Source organism: Chaetodon auriga, chromosome 15 (assembly GCF_051107435.1).
Source record: "Chaetodon auriga isolate fChaAug3 chromosome 15, fChaAug3.hap1, whole genome shotgun sequence".
NCBI classification, from domain to species: Eukaryota; Metazoa; Chordata; class Actinopteri; order Chaetodontiformes; family Chaetodontidae; genus Chaetodon; species Chaetodon auriga.
Genome location: NC_135088.1, coordinates 18524888 through 18546135, shown reverse-complemented (window position 1 = coordinate 18546135; position 21248 = coordinate 18524888). Strand labels below are relative to the sequence as shown.

The window sequence follows — 21248 nt, the reverse complement described above, 5'->3', positions numbered from 1 at the left end:
AAAGAGCACCCACATATGTGGCTTATAGATAACAATAATTTGTCCTGTGTACTACCACGCCAAACGCAATAAAGACAAAGAAAAGTAAACAAGAAAACCAGTTCATAACACAGCGCCATCACATTTTTTGAACCTGTGCTGAGTCACATTGTAATCATCCTCTTTCTTAATGGTTGCTGAAAAGGAGAGAAGGATTTAACTACTAAAAAATGTCCACCCCATCACAAAGGTTACACACCTCATTACAAGCGTCAGGCGTGGCAATTTTATGAAGCTAGTCAAAACATGCTGTGTGGCAGTAATTAGGACACAAACAGCTTCAGTCATAATGAAGTGAAATATATGCACTGTTCTTTGTGTCCACATTTGTTTACAGCCTTCAAAATTCTCTCTACCATAGGTAAATTTTCTTTCAAAAAATCGAAACTGAAATATCCAAGACCAAGGCGGTTAAGAGTTAGCTCAGTCTTAATGTAGTGCTGTCATCCATGTAGGCCGGCTCAGGTCCCGGACCATTTATAGCTACCTCTGAGAAGCACTAAATCTGTGAAAAGGAGTGGAATGGGCAGTTAAATGGCTCACTGAGGAGCTTTCCTCCTCCAGCAAGGAATAAATCCTCACGCAGTGTGAGCAGACCAGCTCTTATTGATAGCAAAGTGCAAACACTGCAAAACACCAGTTTTTGGAGAAAGTGTAGAAAATCATTCCCAATGACAGAGAACGTTGTCACTGAGAGTATTTTTACATTCAGCGTCTCGGGAACTGTTTCTAAAACGCAGAAGAAAAGTCATATTTTACACTACAGATTAAAGAAGACTCTTTGACAATTATTCCAGATTAAGGATTTTTCATGTGAATGACAGTTTAGACAGTAGCTACAAACACAGACTTGCTGCCAACTTCACTAAACCTGTCTGAGGAGACTGAGCATGTGAAATGACTGTGTTGTTTACAGTAACTAATTATCTAAATGAATTGCACAGACTGACTTCCAGTAATCCAAAAGCATTCGGTTATTTCATGGGAAGTCAGCTCCCTGATCACAGTAATGCACTGTGCTGGCTTCTTTCTTTCTAATGAAGATAAGCTTTCAAATCACAGCGAGAGCCGTGTGGCTGGACACAGTCCAGCACCAGCCAGTTAACTGCAGCCAGCCTGCCAGCCAGCCAAGAGGTGACAGAGTGCTTTGTGAGAAAAGTGCACAGAGTCTTCAATTTACACAACAGGAGGGTCATGGGTGAAGAGTCGTGATGAATTAATGACTGCAGGTGGTCAAGTGTCAGAGAGTTGGCACCTGAAATGACGCACCGGCATCGTCACCATCGCAAACAAGCTTTGGATGGGAGTCTCTCGCTGCCACTCCTCTGTCTTCCCTTCTGTGTTTCAGGAAATGTGGTGTGCAGTTTTTGAGTCAGGTGGAAGTGGAGAGGAGAGACAGAAAACGCAGTCTGTGTATCTGGCCTTCCTGTTGTCCAACTGACAGGGCATGAAATAGGTCAACAGGCGCCCCTCAGTCAGACGCTGGGACTCACAGGCATTCCTTTCCTCTTACTGGAGTGGAAGATAGACAGAAGCGAGGCTCCATGACTGCCACAGTGACTGAGCAGAGATTAGCCTGGACGGTAAGCTGCATCACAACAATGTGCCACTGAAAACCATGACAGCATGACTTGCTGAGGATAAAATTTGCTTCTGTATTGCAATAATGTATAACTTCAAAATCAAGGAAGATTAGTTGGATGAAAAATTGATTTTGTAATAAAGATCACATGTTTGGTGAATACAGCAGCATGAAAACATTTTACATGATATTTCCTGAAAAGCAGCTGGAATCTGTGACTGCCTCCAGTCTGGGACATATAATATGTAAGCAGATAAATAAATAAGCAAACAAATAATATAAAACTACAGCAGCTCAATGGAACCAAACCAAACTGATTAATTACAAGAGGAGCAGTGTCTGTCTCTGCTACAGTCAGCTGTGTAAACCAGATATACAGATCATCAAGCTTCAGAGATTTACTAAGGGCTAACAACAGGCTGACACCTGTCTTTGAATCTGAGTTCAGGGACTGACTCCAGAGGATCTGCACGGCTATTCACACTTTGGATAAGTTCATCACACAATCCACGGATTCCAAATAAAACAAGTGTCTGGCTAAATGTTTGACATGTTTGGAAAGAAAGTCAACATGCTCTGACTTTCACAGACATAAAATCAATTTTTCCAGTTGTATTTTGTCAGCTCAACTCCTAACAATACTGTTCCTGACTAGCTTTCATCAAAAACAGAAAAAAAAAGGTCTGAGGTCTGCTTGCATAGCATATTTTTTTGATTGCAAAAGATATTCCTCTCTTCCATCAGCCGAATGAAGGTATTACTGCATAATAGCACACTAGACTTCATATGCAGGAGATTATGCTCAGTAGCAGAGGTGATATTTTTTCTCTTCAGATTACTCAATTACCAGTGAAAAATAATAAAACATAGCAAAGCAGAGAGACTGTTTTGAATGTGGCAAGTCTCAATCACTAAAAGGTACAGTTATTTTAGACAGCTAAGAAATAATGTGGACTCTGTAAACAGAAAAAAACATTACTGGACTGACACACGCAAAGTAAAGAATGCCCATTTATCAGCCGACACAGAGACATCTGAAAAGCAAAAGTATTTCCAACTGCCCAGCAGAGGCCCAGTGAATCAGCCTCGTTCTTACTCTGAAGTCGCTGCTGTGACTCTCTTGTCAGCAGGTGGCATGTTCATCAATCGTGTCTACAGTTGACCGGGCAAACCCTCCAGCCTACCCTTAAAAAAGACATATGTAAGACTTCATTGTGTATTTGGGCTGATATGCTTGTTTCTGTCTGAAAAGTGAACAGCTCAGTGCTTCCTCTGCAGAACAGCATGGAAGTTCAGCATGAGAGCTGGCAAGCTGCACAGGGCCACTTGGCCTGCGTTCTTTGGCTCCTTTAATCATTTTGATTGAATCATTTCAAACGGCCTGCATGCTTAAACTTTTAGCACAGCGTCCTTATGTGGATCCACTCTGCTTTACACTACTTATGGAGCCAATACCCTACAGAGATATCCAATAGCAAGGACCATGAGCCGGCCAACTGAGGGATTTCTTTATGCTCCAAATGGAAAACAGTTTAACACAGGACCCACTGAGGGTAATAATAATATACCATTTTACATGATTGCAGGTTTATAGGATCAGCGTGTGCGATGGATAATTGGTTGTGATGACTATTGCTAACTTAGTTTGAAGCCTCTGATGATATATGTTTTATCCTTATACCCTTTGAATAAACGTTACAAGATTTAAGAAGTATCAAGCATTTGTGATTTACTTTCCTGGATTGACGAGAATTAAAAAAACATATACTGTGGAAAGATTAAGCTGCAAATAGAGATTTAAAGACAGGACAGCCGTTAATCTCAAGTAACTCTTTCCACTTGCCACAGCTGGAGAGAAACAATTCTACAAAAAGACTCACACCACCACTCACAAAAGCAACATTTCAGACAAAGTGATGTAAATTCAAGCCATCTTGACAGTCCCTACATGGTGAGAGTGAAAGAACCAAACCTGAATGAATATATCATATTAGTTGTGTCATACAACCCACAAGAAGTCCCTATGTTAACTTCTAGCACAACCTTTTCGCCAGAATGTGTTAATGAATTCTGCTGTTCCTGGAGTTTTCCCAGTTTTACTCTCAGAAAGTGACAGCAGTTTGATGCTGGGTTTCTTTGGGCTGTGGATCTGGAGACAAAAACAATACTGGATAGCAGCAGACAGCAGAACCTACATCCACAGAAAGGCCAGGATTACTGATCACAGGATCACAGCCAGCTGCTGACAGATACACAAACCACATCACAACAGGTTTGATTTGGTATGCATTGAACACACAATGGCAGGCTTAGTGGCTTACATGTCAAATCCAACTCAAACGTTTTTAGGGTGTCCATTTTTTTACATGCTTTGTTAGTTGCTTTACCATAAATTTGGGATTTTTATGAGCTCAGGTCTGAAGATTGTAATATACCAACTCTGATGTCCAGGTCATATTCTCCAGTCACACAAACAGGACATTTAATACAGCACACGCCTCCCTCTGCAAACACAAAGCTCTGTGGAAAGGCCTGCGTGTTTACTGTACCAACTGCTAACTGCCATGGAAAGTCTGACTGATGTAACTTCCTCACAGCTATCAGACGCTGGACAAACGTGCTTCCTCACGTTGAATCCCTGCTCTACGTCAGTCTGCTCGGATATGGTGTTGAGATGGCACAAGAATCTACGCATTTCCACATTCTTTGTGCTTTTGCTCATGGTGGCGTAGAAGTCTGCTCTGAATGGGAACGTTACCAAGCAGGTATGATGAATCAGTGCTTCATCAGACATTATAGCTGACAATAAGCATTTAGTATCATTGTTAGAATAAGGCTACTCTGCGGTGGTCTCTTGATCTTATTTTCAAGGCTGTCATATATTTGTCAGCAAGACGGCTGCTAAAACAATGTCAATGCACAAAAATACTGTTTGAAGAAAAGAGGAAGACAGATGTCGCTGTCTGTCTGAGAGGAAGCCAAGAACAGTGTGGCTTATGTGTGAAACCTGAGCATGGAAATTGCCTTAACACAGAAGTTCACCAAGCAGAAGCCACGCAGAACTTAATCCTACTTAAGCACAACATGAAAACACAGCTTCCTGTCACATCTATCCAGGGCACTGTTGCCTAGCGGAAGTGAGCTAGCAAGAGCATATCAATGAAAAGTACCTTTAATAAAGACCCTGCACATCCATGCAGGTGTTTTTGGTCACTGGTTGCTTAGACTTCTGCAGTGTGAATATGGGGCAAACGCTATGATGGGAATTTCATGAGGTCACCAACTCCATGAACCAATTAGAGCGACAAAGGGTTTGACTGTCCAACCCTAACAGATGCAACAAAGCTGAAAGGAAAATCAAGGAAATGTCAGTCAAAGTAAAAAATATCTATAACACAACCTTATTCAGAAGTGGAAGTACCCAGAGGTCCTAAAGAAGGTGAGAAAAATCTTTAAATCAACATCACATAATGTCAGTACGGTGCTGAAATTTGAGAAAATTCATATTGGATGTCTGAGCTGAGCCATGTTTCTGCACCAGCACCCATAAAAAGAATAACTTAAACTTGCTGTTTGCTGATAATCTCAGTGCGGACAAGAAAAAAAAAACAAAAAAAACAATGTTATTCCAAAGACAAGATGCTTACCGCTCCATCGAAAGCATCCCGTTCTTTCAAAAAACACTGTGTTCGTTTTTGGCACCATCTTCAAACATTACAGCTACCTTCAAGCATCCGCATCAAACTTCTGGAGAAACCGTGGGTGTTTAACATTTCCCATTTTTGACCACGTGAAATTCCCGACAATCTATTTTACCTCACTGCACAAACATATTTTAACTTTGCTTTAATCCTGGGCCCAAATGGGTACAACTAACTGAGCTGTAGCCCTGAAAATAGACCCACTGTTATTGGACTATATTTCACTGACAATTCATCAACAGCCGACAACATGCTGACCGCAGGCTCTGGTCTTGGCCACTCTCCTGGTGAGCCAGTTGGGAGACAGGAAGGCTTGGTGTAGTAGCAGTCAGGGTAATTTGGTTCTGATAACGACCTCCTTATCACGGCAGCAGACAGCTTACTCCTTAGCCTGCCACTTCAGAGATAGCACCATCAATCAAATCTGAACGAGTTCCTCCTGTTCCCACATTTCTTTCCCCACTTCCAGCACCAGAACTGTTATTCTTCTCTCCAAGCTTAGAGTCTGACAAACCTCAGCTGGCCATTTCATTGTTGGGGTGGAGAGGACAACCTTTTCTTGTCCATCACTATCTTGCTGATCATCAGAGCAAAGCAGACAATGAGACCCTGCTTCAATGAAAGGTTTAAAAGTCTGTATGCTTATTATTATACTGTAATCTCGAGAAAAGCAGACTCAAGGGCTTCTGCGTGTCCTTAATATTCGTGCTCTTGGATCTATAGCTTCATGTCATGAGCAGCATCGTGAAAAATCAAGCCTTTTCGTGATCAATTCTCATTATTCTAGAGGCTCATTGGAGAAAATGGAGAGTGGATTTACAAGCATAACAGGTCAATCAATTAACAATATAGCTGACTGCTTCATTTCATAATGGAGGTTCAAATGGGAGGCTGGACCAAGAACCATGGAGTACTGCAGAGTTTAAATACTTTTCGTAGCCTGGAGAACGTGATTGATTGTATGGAGTGTGACTGTGATGGCGCATTCCTTCACTGGCTGAGCAAACATTTAACTCTGACTCACTTTTAACCCCACAGACTTCCATATATCACCCATGTGTTCCATGTGTTGCATAATCATTTTGTACCAAGAGTAATATTTATCAACAAGCAGCCCAATTTTGCTTCGTAACTAGAGAATATTTAGTGAGATCAAGGAAGTAAATAAAATAATATTAGCCTCCTTTGTTCCTACTTTCTGACTCATAACTCAACAACACTCTTTTGTTTTGTGTATAATGTATTAACTTTGCACTGTATGCTGTGTGTGTGTGTGTGTGTGTGAGCATGTGTGCATGGAGAAGAAACCGGGAGCTAATCTTTTTAAGCATGCAGCAGCTTGCTACCATTGCCTTCCAATCTGAGCCTTCTGTGCTCTATCTTCAAGCAACACACACTACTGCTATGAAACGATGCAGCTTTACACCCACTACTGATAAAATACTCCACTGTATGGTGTGTGCGTGATTGTGTGTGTCCGTGCCTGTTGCCCTCGCAAGCCACCTGGCGCTGGTCTATTCAGTGTCTATTTTTGTAGGGTTGGAAACATGCAGACATAATCGCATAATAGCACAAAGATATGATGAAGCTGTGAGTGCATATGTGCAAATGTGAGAAGGCTCATACACAAGTACACGATGCAAATGCTAATTTTGGTAAAGGAATTCAGAGAGGCTACAAAGACAGAGAAGAGCCTGGTTGTCTTTCGATGAGCGTGAAGTTGCTGCTGAGTGCAGTTCAGAGGGACTTTGAAATGGAAATCTTACTGAGGCGCAGTGAGCTCGGGGCAGTGGAGAGATGTGAGCATGAGACTGATGATACCATCTCCTTTGGCAGGTTCCCTCATGCTTACTGTCAGACAAGTCTCACTCAGCACTTCCCCTCAGCCGCCCAGATCCCAATATCTACACACAGGTGCAAACACATATACACATGCAGACCTGTGCTGACTGAACACAGAAGAACAACATACCAGATGCATGGTCACACACATAAAACCACAAGAAGAGAGCAGAACAACTAACTTCTAACCCGTTTAAACAGCTTCTATAACTCCAGGGCATATTAATCAGCACTCATCAGTCAGTGCTCTGTTGGTGCGCATCTTTGTCAGTACTCATTAGTCAGGACTTCGTCGTGTCTGAGATGTACTCAGACAGGACATGACAGAGGATTTGCTCATATCTACTGTATTTCACACATGAATGTCTTTGCTTTTTACATCAATAGCGACAGACAGATAGACACAAAGAGGCATAAGTGATGCTGAGGCAAAGCGCAGTACAACAGAAGCAGACCTGACTCTGTTTCCTCCTGTCTCCCCGCCTGGTTCCCCATGTTGGTCCACTCCGCGACTCCCACTCTCCACACCGGGGCGGACTAATCCAAGAATCCGTGGCTGCGGGGGAGAGGTGTATGTGTGGGTGTGTGTGTGTGAGTGTCGGGGTTGCTCTCTCTGTCCAGCACCCACAACCAGCGCCGGTCAGTCACACAGAGGAAACCGAAAGAGACATAAAATTCTTCTTATTCTTCCCTCCTGGTCTTCGTTTCTCCTCTCCACTCCTACCCGGGACTGTGTGTATGCATGTGTGAGGAGTCAGGCTGCGCGTCCTGTCAGTGAGTGACTGCAAGTGTGTGTGAATGTGTGCGAATGTGCGTGTCCTCCAGAATGGTGACACTATGTCACACTGGCAGGCAGGCGGGCAGGCGGCGTTGTGTGCACTTCATTATTGCTGTGATGACTGGAATCAGCTCAGAGGAGGAGTGGCTTCCCAGGCCACACACACAAACACACTAACACACAGACACACACACACACACACATTAATACACCTCCTCCCTCTACTACCAGCCAGTTTACTCTCACCAATACCAGTTGAACAATGGTGAGATGAACCTCTCGCTGGTACTGAAAATACGAGAGACAGAGAGAGAGCGAGGGAGAGAGAGAGAGTGAGAGAGAGTGAGAGAGAGAGTTGAGGGTGGAGGGGAGAAGGAAGGAAAGAGGAGCAGGAGGAGCAAGAGGAAAGCAGAGGCATTATGTGTATTTTTGGCAGAGGGTGACAGTGCAGCTCTTGTCTTTTCTTGCTAAGGGAACTTGCAGCTTGGGACCTCACACACAGGCTGACCCCCCCCCCCTTATCACAACTGCCATTTCTGAACAAAAGTCTTCATAAATGGGGAAAGGAGATGCTGGTCTAGGGGATAAAAGGCCACCCAAGGATTACCATACCATCCTCTCTACAGCGTACCCAGCAGGCAACAATAGCATTTGTGTACATGTGACTGCACTTACATGTGTATAAAGATCGAGGGTGGTGTGCTAATTTTGGTGGGGTTGTGTGGCGCTAAAGACGGGAAGGCTTGTTTTTTTTCTGTCCTCATTCACAATGTATGCACGTGTTAAATATTCATGATGGCAGGAGCTACGTGGACACGCCAAGTTACAAGAGAGAATGACTTGTCATTTTCAGTTGTACTACCAGGAAAATCATTAAGAATCCCTCTTGGAAGTCTGGCCAAAACACGAGATAGTCAGAAACTACTCTTCAGCAAATTGCTTCTGATTAATTGATTTCAAGAGGACCAATATAATTTATCTATGGGCCAAAAATATCTCTAGTATACCCAGTATACAAGCACCAATATGGATTAAAATATGCACACAAAGAAATGGCTTTTTATTTGTAGCTTTCTGAAGAGACAGCCGAAGTGTTTCATCCAACGTCAGTTTACAGTAATACAATAAGACTGCACTATGTCACATTAACTGAGTGTCAGTGACACAGTATGCAGGAACCTCTGCAAGCCAAGCACAAATCTGTATGAAGTACTATTCATCAGAAATTAAAATTCATCCTCACTGCATCATCAATTTTTTAAAGCCATACTTGACACAGATAAGCACTGATATTTTCAGTAGGACGAGGATCTCTGTTGCATAAGCTCAGAGCAGCGACCAGCTTATTTCCTTTGTGTTCACGGCTGAGAAGAACCATGGAAATAAAAATGACTGGGAGGAATAATGAAGCAATGGACAGTTACAGTTTTAACTGCAGTTTTGTTCAACATGTATTTGATGTACAAAATATTTTAGCCAGAAAAGCCTTTCAAAACATTCTCCAGCAGCTGTAAGGAAGGGCTCGTTTGCTGCATGATTCTGCCCACGTCAGGTTGAATATTCAGCTCTTTGATACAATACTGTACAAGGCTGCTTCCAAGCCTTTTCATATCTTATGAATGTTGCATAAACTCTTGGTACATTTTCCTCTCCCTTTCTCAATATTCTCCCCATCTTGGAGCACCACATCTACCTTGGTAAACAAACATGCCTCTAATCCAGCTAAGAATGTTCTCCTCACCACAGGACATCCATCTCTGTGGGCCCAACAGGCCTCTTTCAAGATCTGGCAAGACCATTTCTCTCTGTCTTGCATCTTTAGGGGACTTGCTGGGGTCACAGGCTTCTCAAGAGAGGAATTTCAAAGTCCATGCCAAAACTCTGGTCAACAAACCTAAAAGGGGCCAGGTGTGTTTATGTCTGAGTTGATGCCAGATGCGTATATACAGTGTTAATTCTGGAATTTGAAGCGAAGCCTTTAGATCCACTGTAGCGTGTAGGAGTAAAGCTATTTCTGCTTTTTACACTGCATGCATAATAACTGGAGGAGTACATAATCATACTGTATATACTGTATATATTTAGACTTGGACATGGCAGTACGGGGAACATAAAAGACAAAGCTGTGGGTTATTTTGTATGTATATTTGCACGTGTCTGTCTGCATTTACATGCAAGTATGTCTTTTTACTGTTCACGTCAGTATGTGTCTGTCATGGCTGAGTGCTTGCACAGGCTGAGGCATCCCAGTGGACTGAGGCGTGTTTGATTAATCCATCTGACAGATATGAGGAGCTCAAGGACTATACCTCTCTCTCTCCTCCTGCCTCCCAAACACTGACACACACAGACAGACAGGGTCCTGCTGGGACCACATGTTACTGGTGTCTGGAGACCGGTGTCTGAGTTGTGCATAGTAAAACTCACACATACTCTGGCTTTATGCTTATCCTTCACTACAACTGTTAACTAAGGTCAACTGACACTTGCATAATACACCATCTTCCCTCTCTCCTGGCACCGAACTGGTGCCATGAGGAAAGGATACGAGCTATGAGCTGATTAATGGGGAACAGATCGTCATCGTCCATCTGCTGTGGCCAGCAAACCTCACATATGGCCAACAATCTGAGAGAAACCTCACCTCCATTATTCACTGACACAGCTGAGGCGGGAGGTGAACGAGAAGAATGCCCTGAGTTTGGTTGATGGATATTTGGGGAATGACGCAGCAAAAAACAAACTTTGTCTTGTGTAAAACTTCAGCCTGCAGTAATTCACATTCAATCACAACAGAGAAAAGCACATACAAGATGGATTTGAATCAGCGGTGAATACGATAACAATACCGTTCGTGCAGGAGACTGACTAAACATTATCTGTGTATGTCCCTCATAGGTCAGTAGGACAGAAAAGCAAACACTGTGGCATGGGAGAGCTTGACACTTTTTGGTAAAGCTGATCCTGATAGTTCACTTTTGTTGGTTTGCTGAGTGAGATTTATGAAGTGACAGTACTGTGCTGACATGTCACTCAGGAGAACGACAGCATGCAGCAGAAACACAGTAAAGCTGGCAGGTGCATGTGTTTTCACACAATCTGCAAAACTCTTGTCAAAGATTCAACATGTTCTCAACTTTTACCTTAAGGCAAAAAGTGATACTAGATGCTACCAAAAGTGGAACAGGGAATATGTCATGAAGTAGAGTTAGAGAAAACCTGATTAGTGTAGGTATCTTGACTGTTTCTGGCTCAACCAGAAAAAACAGAGCTGAGGTGAAAACCTTTAAATGGTGCAACGTTCAGGTCCTATCTGAATTTAGTATGACACATTTGTGCTTCATGGTAGTTTTGCATTCTGTTTTCAATGAGGCATATCCAAATGGATTACGTAGCAGTTCTATATTCCAAATCTATTTATTTGTATTATGAATCCCGTTTTTTTTTTTTTTTTTTAACAAAACTTAATTTATCATACTTGGGGTATAACCACTCAAACAACAAGTAGTACTAAATGTCACACAAATTTGGGCCTTAGGGGAAGTCTGTTGATTTTTAACATCAAAGTCTTTTTACAGGTCTTCGGGGTACAAAAGCATATGCGAAGAAAGTTGCATAAAGCCTTTTTGTGGCTCCAGAGGGAGCTGTGCACAGTCTGATAAACTGTCTGACTGATGTCACTTCAGTCAGTGTCAGCTGGGGTCGAAGACTACAAGTCTGAAAGTTAAAAAATGTGGGGGTGGCAAAGAAGCGAGCTTACCAGACCTCCGTAGCCCATTCCTCATCTCTGCTTGAGGCGAGCAGCTCAGGGCAACATGAGAATATTATAGGAATGCAATGCTACAGATTTAGCACTGCATTTAGCACCGTCTGTGTAACAGGTATGATTGCAAAACACTACAGCAGGTCGAGTATCATTGGAACTGGATTAATGCTGAAGCAGTGCAATTTAATTAGCAACTGTGACTCTTCAAGTGCTAAAAAATATAAGAGTACTTCAGTGAATCAGACAAGGAGAACACTCACTGAAAGACATTCATCTTAAGATCAACTCCACTCAACCAAACATTAATGATCAATGTGAAAGCACTGACCAAAACAGACATGAAGATGGCACCTGTCAATGAAGTGCCCATTTGTAAAGTTATGCCCTGCCGACACCCCCACCAGGCCTGTTATTTATAGAGCAGGACAGTCTCATCTCCTTCTGTCTCTTCTCCTTGCACACTCCACAGGGACTCCTCTCCTAGTGAAAGCTTTACTGAATTATTGATGAGGTGTATTAAATAAGTCATCAGGATGAGGCTGGGTTTTAACCCATTGTCTGACAGCACAGCAGAGCTGGTTAAGTGCCAAGTGGGATAGGGACAAGACTCCATTAGCAAAGATAACAGTTTTGACTTATCAGTATGGCATGCTGTGAGGGCAGTCAAGGGGTGGGGTCAGACTGTTAGTCAGCAGACCTTTTTAGGCGATACTGCGTTTGTGTGTCGGTCCCTTGAACTTGTTTGAAGTGTTTTAGAAAGACAAAAGCCTTTTATCATGTAAGAATAGTGACGGCAGTGAGATTTCCAGTACAAAGCCCGTAGCTGCATAGTTGACAGCTAGTTGGAATTGAAGATAAGACACCATGAAAATACTTTCAAAGACAACTGTAAAACTGGTAGTTTCTACCTGATGTGGGCAATCCTGGCTAATTTCATCCAGGGAAAGAGGGCTGCAGCGATAAATTTCATGACTGAAGACTGACTGCAGCACAATTCAGAATTTTCTAAATTATACTAAATTAGCACACGAGGCTGTATTGTTTATTGCTTTGATTTTCCATGCATGCACAGCAACTCAGGCAGATCTGACCCAGTTCTGATAAAACTGGAGAAAATAAATGATGCAGATTCTTACCACTGCAGTCCTCATTCCTACTTTTAATTAGCACTGATTTACTAAAACTGGTGTGGGTACACATATAGTTTGAAAATGATGGTGCATTGCTTAATAATCTTTCTGACTCCACACATTACTTCAGTAAAAGTATGTTTTCAGTGCTCGGTAAGGATTCTGTCATGTATCCACGGCTGAATCACAAAATGTGCTTGGACGGCTTCTGCAAACAGACTCATTTACTGCCTGACGGGTATGATGACAGTTCTGCTGCAGTGTGCCTTGAAGCCCAGTGAGTCCTGATTGCTTCTTGACGGTGTGTAATGTCACATATCAACTAGGGAGGAGCTCATCTGTTTATGACCAACCTGACGACACTAATGGGTGACTGTCACTCAGACGAGCCTGATGACACATCTCAGTATTCCAGTGAATATGTTTATCCCAACGTGTCATGAAGGAAATTCTTTTCACTTCACTCAGAAAAAGATTTTTCTTCAGAGACCACCCTTCCACATCAATAAATACAAAACACTCAGCACATTTCTGAGCATCTCAACATCAATGAGCTCAAAATACCACAGATCACCACCCCAATCTATATTCAAATCATGGTATTTCCCCAGTGTGGATATCTCAGCAGAGCTCTCAGGTCAGGCTTGGTGACTTACACTTGAGAGCAGCAGGCTAAATGATGATTGTCACTGCTAACATTCATGGTCTTCACTGCTCTTTCAGGTGTCAGATTTGATTTTCCACTTGCTGATTAGCTTGATTTTTGAGACCTGTTTGACATATCCATTCACTGTCTGTCATCATTAGTCTTCACGTGCACTGGTGCAGAGGCCCAGCCCAGGTGCAGAACAATACAGTTTGCCTGCTGGGAACATCACATTGAGCAAAACACACTGTTCTTGTCATGGGTGTCCTACAGTGATGCACAAGAACAGGATATGTCAGTTTGCATACATCTGATGGTGTTTCATTAAGAAAGTGCGCATTATGGAATATTAGTGGGGGACTGTAAACTCAGTGAAATTATTTAGATCAAATATGCTTGATAAAATCTTAACAGTACCTTTCGATTTAGGCAAATGAAGTTGGTTGGTTGACCTCATTTGAAGCTGAAGTGCAGGGAATAACATTTTTTTTTTTAAGGGAAAAGAACATCCTATCTGATGGATGATCCTGCTCCTGCAGTGATGGCACACACCTTGCTAAGATCAGTGACCAGAATGCAAAACAAGCTTAACATAAAGGATGCTACTTGCCTGATGCAAACTGCAGCGTCATAACAGCACTACAACTGTGCCCAGTTTTAAAGATGTTTTCTTTATGACAAAGAATTATTTAACAATATTCTTGTCCTTAACTTTGGTTGGCGACCACAAGTTGGCTTGCAAAACTAGGCCAGAAGAAGTACGTGAAGAGTAATGAATTTATCATGAACAGCACAAACTGGGAGTCTGTTCTTGTCCTTGGGTGTGAAAACGCTTTGAAAAACCAAACTTTGGTTAATTAGAGCCCAATCCGATGCAAGCTGATCATGGTCTAATTGCGTTTGAAAGAGCGTCACTTGGCAGTGGTTTCACAGCAACTTTGGAGTCTTTTGTCAAAGTAGAATTCAATTATGTTCGCTTCAGCACAGCAACCCTTTGAAGAAGAATTTCACTGGAGCACAGCATCTACACACACAGGCCAGTGTAAACAAACACAGCCATCTCCCTTGCAGAGGATTTTTCCAAGGATGTGCTGTGAAAAACATCAATTACTGCAAACAAATCCCTGTCATTATCTACCGCCACATTTGTCCTGTGTGTAATACATGTTTTGCTATCAGGTGTATTTGTAGTTGCTCTGTTTATCCAGCGGCATGCATTGCTCATGCAAAGTACAATTCTAACACCCAACTTAATAGATTCAGTGACTAGTACAGCTAATAACCTAAAGTGTGTGATTCACTCACAGGAAATGAACATAGATAGCATGGACCACAAATCCCCAACAACAGCAGGCAGCAGGTATTTGTCCCACACATGTCCAAAGAGGTACATTATTAAATAGCTTAAGTCTGTCAGGTGTCTCCACCCTTCTTCTGACTTTCACACGCAATACCGGGGCCATAAAAGATCTACATGCCTTTGTTATGCCACTTGACATACCTTTACGGGCAGCCTGAACACTTTTGTTATAGAGATTAACATGAGTAAAGCAATTACATACTTAGTGTAAGCATCCCACACCAAGGATCTTCACTGTGTTGACTACTGGGGGTTAAGACAGCAACTTAAGTCAACACAGATGGAAGTAGACTGCACTGTGAATCACCATCTTAAATCCTAGGTTTTTTAGAGTGTGTGACACTGTCAGCTAAAAGACGTCCCTAAACGTGCCATGTGTAAGAAGAAACGCAGGCAGATTTTTTGGTTTGGGTTTTTGAAAACAATATCACACATGTGGTTAGTGGGAAAGGGGCTATGGAGGGGGACACTGAGGAAGTCAGTATCTTCAGATTATAACTGTATTTTACTTCTGTTCAAATGTGGATACATACTATGGCACTTTTAAGCACAACAGGAAATACTTTAATGAAATGCAGCATATAATTACTGGAATTTAAGGGTTTGTCTGAAATAACGTGTGCTTATACAATATTTGCATATGTCCTAATATATGTAACATGAGGTCACAGATGTTCTCTTTTCATTCAGAGCTTTGGAGTGTTTCTTAAATCATAACTCGTGACTGAACACACACAAACCATAATACCGTACTATTAGCTAAGCCAATACATATATCAACACTTACTCTACATGCACACAAGCACACAACACACGCCACATACTAAAGCAAAACGACATCAAAACACCAGCCAAAAACACCACCAACATCATTTCTCTCTCTCTCTGTCCTTGGATAGAAAAAAAAGTTTCTTGATTTGTCATCCAAAACATAGCCTGCTGTTAACAGGGCTGAGCAGATGTTTTCTGAGGAACAGACTATGAATGCATCTAGTCTCTCAGTTTTGGACCAAAATCCCGAGAACCATAGCCCACAGCCACCTGCATGTCATCAATGGCAAGAGAACAAGAATAAAGTGAGGCAAGAAAAAAAAGAGTGAAGGGTAAAGAGAAGCATCTTTCAAGCTAATGGTCACCACGGCGCGGCAGGCAGCTTTAGTGATGTACTGTGGCCCTCTAGTGGGCACAAGTGGTTAGCTGAACTAATTCCAGTATTTACTATGATGATCTCTCCATTCTGACACAACATTCAGATCACATTCATAATTTGTGAAGATTTCAGTTGTTTGGCCCTTTTCAGTGACTGAAATTAGCTATTCGAGGATACCTGACAGGAGTGGTGGTCGGACCTTACCAGACAGGCTGCGAGGACGGGCCTCAGCAAGATCTGAGATGGCTCCGGTGGTCACAGTCTTCTTCATCCGGGAACCAGAGGCAGCGGCTCCCAATGCAGGCTTTGTCAAGGCATCATCACTGCTGGCTCTTTTCAGCTAGAAACACATCCGCTGTTAGCATCAACAACGAAGGTCTAATAATGTTAATGTTTGAATAATGTTCTGGAGCGATCCAATGGGCTTCATTATTCATGCAAAGTATCACTATGTTAGTTTGCGGTAGATGGTAGTGTGCTTGTGACTCACCCTGCTGAGGCGCTGGTCTGAGGCCAGCATGCTGGAGGATCTGGAGGTCTTCATGGCTGTGGAGGTGGTGGTGGAAGAAGAGGGGGCCAACGAGGCCTGCTTGGCCCGCTCCTGCAGTCCTGGCTTGGGCAGGCCCACCTTGGTGGCGCCCGTTTTCATCATGGCTGCGTCTCAGCAAACTACACCTGGGAGAATTCCACAGAAGAGAGGAAAGTGTTTTGAACAGCTAATCTCAAGAAAAATGGCAGCATTAATGTGTCTCTGCAGTACAGCAGAACAGCTCCCCCTGGAGCTGGTTGGCAGACTCTTCAATGACGATGCTCAGTATTATCTCACTGAGGGTTGCTCTCTTCAAACACTGTAACACACTGTCTGCAGCTCCAGAGGCACCAGTAAGCACTGCTGAAATATGAATACATGATCTTCTATTAATTAGAAAGAACAAGATGAGCCAAACTGTGCAAAAGTGGCATTTGATTTGTAAAAACTTCTGCTTTTGATTACCCCCCCAAAAAAACAATATCTTTCTAAAAACACTTTGTTGATAACCTCATTTTTTGCATATCCACATGTGACGTGTTGACTGCACTCAATCCATTTTGTCCCAAAGTTGAAGTTTCTGCCTCCTTCCTTTGTGGGGCAGTATAGATCTACAGCTTTCATGAAATTACCAATACTGCAAAATAAAAATAAAAAAAACCCTGCAGAATCATATTACATATACAAAACACTTCACTTTCAGCAATATACTAGCTGTGCTCCCTCAAGCACCATAACTGCATGAAACTTAGGAGTAATGGGCAGTACACAGCTGGGTCATGTGAATAAGAAAGCTATACTGTATTAGCTCTGCCTGGTGGCATTTTGTGGCTGTTCCAAAACATACAAGGCAGGAGTTGCCTCTGAGTGCAGTTAAGGTTATTCCAGTAGCAACAGCACTGAACTACTTCCTGCTAGATGGAGGAGAGAAAAAACATTTCTTATCTGATATGTTCAAACCAGCAGTACTGACCAACTCACAGCAATATCTCCTAAAATCTAGTAGGAGGTATGCAGCCACAACTGTCATTCCTCTGTAAGGAATATTAACAAATACTGCCTCACAGCTGTGCGCCTCCACCAACCAGTCAAACTGCAGTTTACACCCATGTCTGTCCATAATATATGCAGTGAAGACTTTGAAGGAATTTAATCAAAGGTCTTGAGAGTACGTATGGCAAAATTGAACTGTATTGATGGTATTATGTTGTCAATATTGTCTCTATATTAACATGTATGATTCCAGTGAGAAACATGCTGTCATCACTTAGAGACTATTTTTAGAGGTAGAGTACAGAGGACTGATAGAAGGAGCTTCATCACATGGTGCAACAATCACCTGAAGCTCAATATCAGCAGAACCAATGAGGTTGTGGTAATTGTAAAATGTGGATGCTTCACACACATCTTCAACCTGACAGCAGAGAAGATCTCTACAATCAGCACAGTTTCAAGGTGGACACCCAAGATTAGTGGTAACAATTCAGTATCTGACCAAATGTGAAATATGGTCACAATCTCCCTTTCTGTTCCTGAGTTATGGTGTTAAATAATGGCCAGAAGCGTTCCTGAGACATCAAGTTCACAAGAACTAGACAACACAATGCATGTGGCCACAGCTGTCACGGGCATAAAAAACAGTACAATAATAGCTTCATTTTTCCAGCTCCAACAGGATGTGGTCACACAGACTGTTAAAGGTGTGTATTTGATGTGCAGGAGGAAATGCACACATCTGGGCAAAGAGTGGCTGTAGGAAATGGAAGGAGGTAAGAGTGCACTTAACCAAGGAGAGTGTGGACTGGTAAAGAGCTCTGTAGCTCCCAGCAGACTGCCTGAGTCATTGATCAGCGTTGGGGTAACCTGATCTCCTGCCTCTGAGAGTCACAGTGCTGTTAATGGGGATACCCTCTTGTCTCTGCAAGCACTTTTTCCCCCTCTGCTCTGCTGGACTTACTGAAATGTTGAATGTGGTCAGACAACAGTTCAGAGGCGGGCAAGAGATGCTGCAGTAAAAATCTGCAGGAACCAATTATCTAACAAATAATGCTATGATGGTGCTGGGAGCAGCGTGGGCACTAACTACTGCAGACAATACAGGTGGTCCACATCAGTAAAATGTTCCCAGCAGAAGACGTACAGTTTGGGATTTCTTACATTATGTCATTAGAGGATGTTTGTGGGTGCTTAGGGGCTTATCTGATTAAGAACACACTGTATGCTCTGTTTTTGCCCCTGTGAGAGCATGTATCTCCCTCCTGGGCCATCATATGATACTGAGACCTCCCTAGGCAAGATCCTGTGACTAACTCCTGCCTGGCCTGATAGTCTAACACCTCAGCTGCCATGGCTCACCTCCCTTTCGATTACTTTACAAGGCCAAACTACTCTGATGTCTGTGTGAGCTAAATGAGGAAGTGCTGCATAATTTATTAGGAACTAAGCAACAACCAAATACTTTGTGGAATAAATTAAATCAGACAATTGTGAAAAAAATAATACAGCATTTTTAAAACATAAGCCTTTAAAATTACAAACCTCCTGTGAGATAAGAGTGTGCACAGTGTAAGTCTAATCCACTTTGTTTTCACCTCCTTTGAACCACTGCAGGACTCGACTCTGTGAATATGACCTCTCCATATTCCTCTGCAGAGACATGATTCTCCGGAGCCAGAACTGTGTCCCACTTACTTTACAACGGCCTAGTTAGGAACCCAAATGTCTTTGAGAGACAGATAGCGGGGCGGATTTTAAACTTGAATTAGCCAAGAGTTAAGACATGCAGTGTGAGGATGGCAGACATTCACTGATGTTTACTGCATGACAGCTTGCACGGTCTGACATAACAAATATGTGGGGTGATGACATCGTGGCTTAAACAAGGCTGGTAAAAAGCTAAACATGGAATTTGCTTTAAAAAAATACCCAATTAGAAAACCGAATGTAATTTATAGTCGCCACAGCCATAAGTAATGGGTTGTCATCTGCCTTAATTATATTGCTTCGAAAAACAGGAAGATGTATGTAAAGGCTGAATATAGGACAGCGTGCTGGAGGAGTTTCTCGGGTTCTTTCTGACGGTTGTTGTTGAACTGGACTGCTGGAGGGAGACAAGGAAAAAACTCTGGGAGTCAACTGTTATCAGTTTTGTCCTGGAAGAAACAATCTCTCACACATCTGACATGATACAACCCTGAGGGAAAAGACAGGGTGCTTTCATCAGCACACAAGGCCTCATACATAATGTAAATAGCTCATCATATCAGATCAAATCAGGAAATACAACAGGTCAACACATTTGACGTGTCAAACAAGATGTTACAGCATACTACTTAACCTAATACTTTTTTCTCATACATTTAAATCACATCACTAAAATAATTTAGCAATTTATCACATACAAATACAGTTTCATTTATAGTTTTACTGAAAAAGATCCACATGTATAATCATTTTAAAGGTGCACCCTGCAGTAGAACTGTTCCGCAGCAAAATAGGGAGAGATGTTCAGACAAAACCAATAATTATTCCTCACAGACCAACCTCTATACTGCACGGGTTACAGAGGAAATACTGTCTTACATGTGCACATTTATTGCACGAATGCGTAACTTGGCCTACTCACTCAGCTCACCACAAACATTTCCTCAGATCACGTAGGGAAATCCTAGCTAACCACTCCTGACCATTCTCTGACCTTAAATACAGGCTGCCCCAGCACAATGCTTCAAATGCTCAGCTCATGTGTAGAATATTGAGCAGATACGAGTGAAATGTCTCCTCCCATCATGAGGAACTCTGTGCATGACAACGAACATCCTGTCACTGCCATTTACACATACCTTTAAAAAAAATCATTCATCAGAAGGGGAAACTGCAATCCTGCAAAGAAGAGGCTGCAAAACCTGCTGCCTTCTTGAGGTGGCACTTAATTAAGCAAAGTGCATTCAGGTGTGACCGTACTGCTTCACTTCAATCAATAATTTCTACTCCATCCACAGAGAATAGATTCAAAGATTAAAAAGGTTCAAGCACTGCAACACACAACCAAGCATACCCAAACAAGGCTTTAAAGCTTTGTTGAGTTTAGACAGGTCTTTACCATCTTACCACCGTGGGCACTAAAATGTCTGCTGCTCACCTACATCAGACCAAAAGCAGTAACATGACTAATAAGCATCTCTTATGCTCCTGACTGTATTTATAGAAAAAAAGGATATAAGATGCTTGGTTAAATGTCACTGTGTGTCATCACATCCTCTCATGTGTTCCTGCCTGCCTGGCTCATCGGTTTGCACTGTAACCAAGACACAAGTAACATAAAGCTAAATATAACATGCTGTAAGCATATCATAAGCTTTAATACAGCATCTTCTGGTAAGCCACCGTTGTAACCTCGCGTAAATACTATTCCTGTGCTTCACAAGTTGCAAAGTTTAGCCCAAGCCACATTTCCCTTTCTGAGTTGTACTTTCAGTGGTTGACAGACATGTGAGAAAGCTGGCAGAAATATCGGCAGCAGATGTTCTCAGTCACTTTCTTCCTAACTCATTATATAAAATGACTTCAGTTTTTCCTTTTTCAAACTTCCCTGTTCCAACCTGACATTTGCCAATCAGCTTCAAGCTTCAATCCAAAATAAACTGCATAGTCCCCATAAGGCTGAAGATACAACGGCATATTGCAATATCATCGGAGAGCTCAAGGTAGTGAGTAATGACAAAG

General features: G+C 42.3%; 1 protein-coding gene across 5 annotated transcripts in view; it reads right to left on the bottom strand.

The window, feature by feature from the left end:
* The window catches only part of specc1 (sperm antigen with calponin homology and coiled-coil domains 1), a 68920-nt gene that overhangs the window by 37413 nt on the left and 10259 nt on the right, over nucleotides 1-21248 (bottom strand). For 3 of the 5 annotated variants that reach the window (XM_076749960.1, XM_076749962.1, XM_076749961.1), the window contains exons 2-3: nucleotides 16485-16669; nucleotides 16199-16334 (exon numbers count right to left, since the gene is read on the bottom strand). In XM_076749960.1, the coding sequence (XP_076606075.1) occupies nucleotides 16199-16334; nucleotides 16485-16646 (298 nt within the window). In that variant the 5' untranslated portion in view covers nucleotides 16647-16669. Of the gene's footprint in view, nucleotides 1-7619; nucleotides 8207-16198; nucleotides 16335-16484; nucleotides 16670-21248 lie in introns of those variants that run through there. The other 2 variants (XM_076749963.1, XM_076749964.1) reach the window with 2 other exon arrangements.